Raw genomic sequence first — 5,027 nt, forward strand, 5'->3', positions numbered from 1 at the left:
AGGAGCCCACGCTGCGGGCCGTGGAGCTGCTGTATGCCATCTTCTGCCTGGACATGCAGCAGCTGACGCTGACCCTGCTGGGCCACATCCTGCCCAACCTGCTCACGGACTCCTCCAAGTGGCACACCCTCATGGACCCGCCGGGAAAGGCCCTGGCCAAGTAAGACCCCGGACCCGCGGGCACCCTTTGGGGGTGGGTGGGCCTGTTTGTGGAGATGGGGAGATGCTCTGTGCTGGGACGGGGGTCCCAGCTGCCCGGTTCCCACTCCGGCCCCGGCACAGTGCCGACAGGAGCAGACGTGCTGGTGCCCTGGGCCCTGTTCCCTGCTGCCTCTCACCGAGGAGGGACCTGCTGTGTCCCGTCCCGGCGCACGCTCTGGGCTCTGCCGTCTTCCCTTGCTCGTGCGCCGTCATCCGGGCGGGCTGGCAGCACCTCGCAGTGTCCCCGCTCTGTCCCCAGGCTCTCCGTCTGGTGTGCCCTGAGCTCCTACTCCTCCCACAACAAGGGCCAGGCATCCGCCAGGCAGAAGAAGAGGCACCGAGAGGATATTGAGGTGCGTCCGGCGTGGAGTGGGGTTTGGTTGGAGGCTCTCTGCGCAAGAGTGGGCAGTGTCTGCAGGAGGTGATGGTGGCAGGAGTGGGTAGTTGAGACCGGACTCCCTACCCAGGTTCTCTGGGCTGCCTTTTAAGGTCCTTTGACCTTAAAATACGGGGTTTTCCTTTCTCTTTTCTGGGGAAGGGGGGCTGTAATGGGATGGTCCGTATGTAGTTGGCCCGGGCTGAGATGCTCTGGGTGAACGGTGATCGTAGTTCTGGGCCATGGGGCTGTGCAGAGCCCAGGGTGGGTCATCAGGCGTGGGGAGGGGGGCCAGAATCCCCCCTCAGAGAGGGGCGGGTGGGTCTGAACTCCCTCTGCCCCCCCCAGGATTACATCAGCCTGTTCCCGCTGGATGACACGCAGCCCTCCAAGCTCATGCGCCTGCTGAGCTCCAACGAGGAAGATGCCAACATCCTCTCCAGCCCCAGTAAGTGCGGGCGGGGAGGGCGGCTCCTGGGGAAGGCACCGTCCTGCCTCGCTGCTCGTTTCTGGGGGTGAAATGTGTATTGGCACGAAAACGCTTCTCTTCCCAAGCTGGCCAGGTGAAGATTTCGAGCGCTCAAGTTTGTTTTGCTGAGTTACCCTGGAGTTTTTGCACTTAGAAAAGGTCAAGCTCTTTATTTTTCTGATCAGAAGAACTTAGGAAAGGGGATGAGGTTGCACCTTCCCTCCGTGACATTGCCACCCAAGCCAGTGCGTCACGCACAAGGGGCTCAGGGAGGTTTTGTTAGAGCCTTGTCACCCCCAGCCAGTCTGCGTGGGACCGAAGAGCTGATGTGCTGCAGCAAGAATGGCAGGAGGTGACATTCCTGATGTCTGTGGCTAAATCCTGAAATTCCACTGTTGTTAACGAGGCAGCGAGCGGAGCTGATGAGTCCCTACAGTCATGTCTCTCCCTGTAGCGCGGTGCCGCGGGTTGCGACAGCTCCGGCAGGACATGCTGGGGGGGGTCTCCATGCCCTCCTGCCGCGGCGGGTGCTGTCACGGCTCCCACATATGTTGTCTGAACTCCTGGGCAGTGAGTCAGCATGTTCCTTGGTCATTGTTTCTCCTGATGCCCTTATCCTAAGTTACTCTTTCTTTATTAGTTTTCAACACATCCATCAACCTGTGGTTTTTGTTGGTTTCATTACTGTTGAAATATGGGGTTTTCCCTTTATTTCACTATCTTTTTTTAACTTTTAAGGCAGTTCCACCTCTTTCCAGTGACATTCAGGACTTTTTTGGGCTGTTTGCTGCAGTGATGTGGAAATGCTGCTTCCTGCAGTAGCCACGTAACTCATGTGATTCCATGAGAAAAGTGTGGGAGGGCTTTCTTTTTTTGGTGAGCATCCCCAAAGTAGCACAAGGTGGGTCCTGCTGGTTTTGGCAGTACTATGGGGTCTGCACAAGAGCCTTCCCAGGAGATTCCCGTCCCGTTGGACTGGGGACGGCCCAGTTCCTCTCCAGCAGGAGCACCCAGCGGTGCTTCACAGTTTGGGTCAGATCAATCCCCTTGGTCTGTCCCAAGATTCGCTGCTAGTCCGTTGGACACGCCTCAGCTCTGGTAGCTAAATTGTACCCCGAGAGTGAGATTTGAGTGCTGCTGTCGAACATCTGGCTCGCTCCGCCCAGCCGGCTGCGCTGCAGGCAGCGTGCACAGGATGTGTAGCGTGCGCGTTGCTTCGCCTCGGCAGAGCGCTGTTCTTCTCCTCTCCTGATCGTGACATTGCGTTACATTGCTCGTGCCCTCACGGAGCGTCAGGGACGAGTCACTGCTGCAATTAAAACCGAACAGGGAGTAGCAGGGAGGCACACTCACGGTCTCACTCATGCTTACCCTAATTGGAGATGTCGTTAAACTTGGTCAGACTCAGAATAAATCTGGCTTGTGCAAGAGCGAAGTGTTACACCCCAAGAGCAGCAGTGGCAGCGTGTGGAGTCCCCCCCGGGCTGCTGTGCTCCGTCATGCCTGGGGCGTGTGGGGGCCCGTGCCGCCTGCCAGGGCTGCCCACAGCCCGGCACGAGGGGGACGATGACCGAGGCAGACCGTCTGCCTGCTGGTTGTCTCTGGTGTGCCCGAGCAGCAAAGGCTCTCCTCGTTTGGGTATGGAGGGCGCCAAGGACCGTGGTCCAAACCTCTCCCACGCCATGGGGGAGCTCATGGCAAAGCCCCTCCTGGAACCCAAGGGCTGGGTGAGCTGGAATGGCCAGAGCTGGCCAGGGTGGGCACGTTGGCATGGCCGAGGGGGCCAAGAGGCCGTTCCTGACGCATGTTCTCCCCAACAGATCGCTCGATGAGCAGCTCGCTCTCTGCCTCCCAGCTCCACACCGTCAGCATGAGGGACCCGCTGAACAGGGTGCTAGGTAATGGCGGGGCCGGATCTCAGTGGGGGGTACCCAGCAGCGAGGCCTGGCCAGATCCAACCATGCCGAGACACTGGCGGGGACCTGTCCCCTGTGCAGGAGGCTTGGGCCACCCCCGGCCTCCCTGAACTGGCCCGGCTTTCGATATTTCCCTGTCTCCACAGCAAACCTCTTCCTGCTCATCTCTTCCATCCTGGGGGCCAAGACGGCCGGCACCCACACCCAGTTTGTCCAGTGGTTCATGGAGGAGTGCGTGGACTGCCTGGAGCAGGGCAGCCGCGGCAGCATCCTCCAGTTCATGCCCTTCACCATGGTGAGTCCCGCGGCCGTGACATCCTTCTCCCCGGTCGCAGGGTGCTCTGGGGCGCTGGTCCCATGGGACAGACAGGCACTTCCAGGGGAGTCCCGCTGCCCGGCTCTCGTGTCTCCAGCGCTGTTGTGAGTCAGCTGTGTTTCTCTCTCCGGGCAGGTTTCGGAGCTAGTGAAAGTGTCCACCATGTCCAGTCCCAAAATTGTCCTGGCCATCACGGATCTCAGCCTGCCCCTGGGCCGCCGTGTCGCTGCCAAGGCCATCGCTGCTCTGTGAGTGGGGCACCTCTCTTCTGCTGCGCAGGAGAGGGCTGCAGGGCAGCCGCTGGGAAACCCACGAGAACCTGGATGCTGGGGCTGGGACTGGGATGCCTGGGACTGCCTCTCTCTGTCACTGCGGGCCCGGCCTGGCCCTGCCCGGGGGCTGCTTCCCTCTGCGTTTGGCCTCCCAGAGGCATCCCCTTGCTGCCTCGCGATGGGCTTTCAGAGACTGAGACAAACCCCCTGCTTTTTTTCTATAATTATTTCAGTCCTTTTGTAGAATGAGGCTTTGCTTCATTTCTGGTTGGTTTCCTGACTGCAGCCCAGGGCCCTGGGGCTCCCCAAACCCCTCATCTCAGGGTGAGCTTGATGGTGGGGGTGATGGGAGAGTAGGTGGCCAAGACCTGCGCTGGGCAGGGGAGGGAAATCACACTCGCTCTGTCCCTAACCCGCCTGCCCTGACCCCGGAGCAGCCCGGGAGGGCGGTGGGCTGCCCGTCATCCTCCGTTTGGGGAGTGGGTGCCTGCGGCCAGCCAGCTGCAGATGTGCGGCTGGGTGGAGCGGTGATGCTTTCCTGCTAAGCTGTAAGCTGCAAGCAAATTCTTGTTGGAAATTCCTCCACGTGAGCATGAGTTCACCCCGCGTCCCTGGCTGTGAGCAGGGCACCCAGCGGCCGGTGAGTAACCGCGGCCTCGCCAGCACCACGCCGGCCTTGTGCTGGGAGAGGCTCCTCCGCGGGGCTGTCCCGGCGCCCAGTCAGCTGCTTCGGTGGTGAATCCACCTGTAACTGTCACGAAACCCCGACCCTGAGGGGGTGGCAGGGCCGGGACGGCTTCGCCTCTGCTCCTTTCATTTATGTTTTCTGCTTGACTCATGAGAAAGGGGGAAGCGGTACCAATGTAGCCGGGCGCCAGCCTTCCCCGCGGGCTGCCTCGGCTCAGAGCCTGGTCCCTGCCGCATCCCCGGGGCTGGGCTGTGCCTCCTCCCCCCCTTGGCATTAGCGGGGTTCACAGCCCCTGTTCTGGGGGCTCCGAAGCGAGTGCTTTGGTGGTGCCGGGGGAGAGGCAGCGCAGGGAGGCCCCAGAGCCGTGCCGCAGGGTTTGGGTCAATGCTGGCTGGGGAAAAGGCAGCCGGATGGTGACTCGGGGCCTGCCTGACCCCTGCCTGCTCCCCGGGATGATCTCAGCTCTTGGCTGCTCACAGGCTTTGCTGGAGGGAGAGACCCCGATGCGGTTGGCGGAGGAGCCTTGCTGGGCTCGGCGTGGCTGCAGGTGCTTGTCCGGGGACCCAGGGCGGGTGCTTTCCGGGGACCCAGGGAGCGGTTGGTCCTTGGCTCTCGCGCACCCCGAGCATCCTGCCCCTTCCCCCTGCCTCCCATGAGTCCAGCCCCGAGCTGGCACACACCGGCCCCTGGTACGAGGGCAGACGGAAAGCGGGTCGCAGGGCTAGGTGGAGGGGCTAGCGGAGCTGCTGCACGCGCCGGGGTGGGACGGGGGGTTGGAGGGCGAGGGCT

The 5,027-nt window shown here is 61.7% G+C and overlaps 1 protein-coding gene across 1 annotated transcript in view; it reads left to right on the plus strand.

Annotated features, from left to right (window-relative positions):
* MED24 (mediator complex subunit 24) overlaps window positions 1–3,762 on the plus strand; it is a 16,434-nt gene extending 12,672 nt beyond the window's left edge. The window contains 6 exon segments of the mRNA XM_009334988.1: window positions 3–160; window positions 461–554; window positions 926–1,025; window positions 2,867–2,944; window positions 3,109–3,257; window positions 3,414–3,762. Of these exon segments, the coding sequence (XP_009333263.1) occupies window positions 3–160; window positions 461–554; window positions 926–1,025; window positions 2,867–2,944; window positions 3,109–3,257; window positions 3,414–3,530 (696 nt within the window). The 3' untranslated portion in view covers window positions 3,531–3,762.
* Window positions 3,763–5,027: the final 1,265 nt, after the last annotated feature.

Source organism: Pygoscelis adeliae, unplaced genomic scaffold (assembly GCF_000699105.1).
Source record: "Pygoscelis adeliae isolate BGI_AS28 unplaced genomic scaffold, ASM69910v1 Scaffold1050, whole genome shotgun sequence".
NCBI classification, from domain to species: domain Eukaryota; kingdom Metazoa; phylum Chordata; class Aves; order Sphenisciformes; family Spheniscidae; genus Pygoscelis; species Pygoscelis adeliae.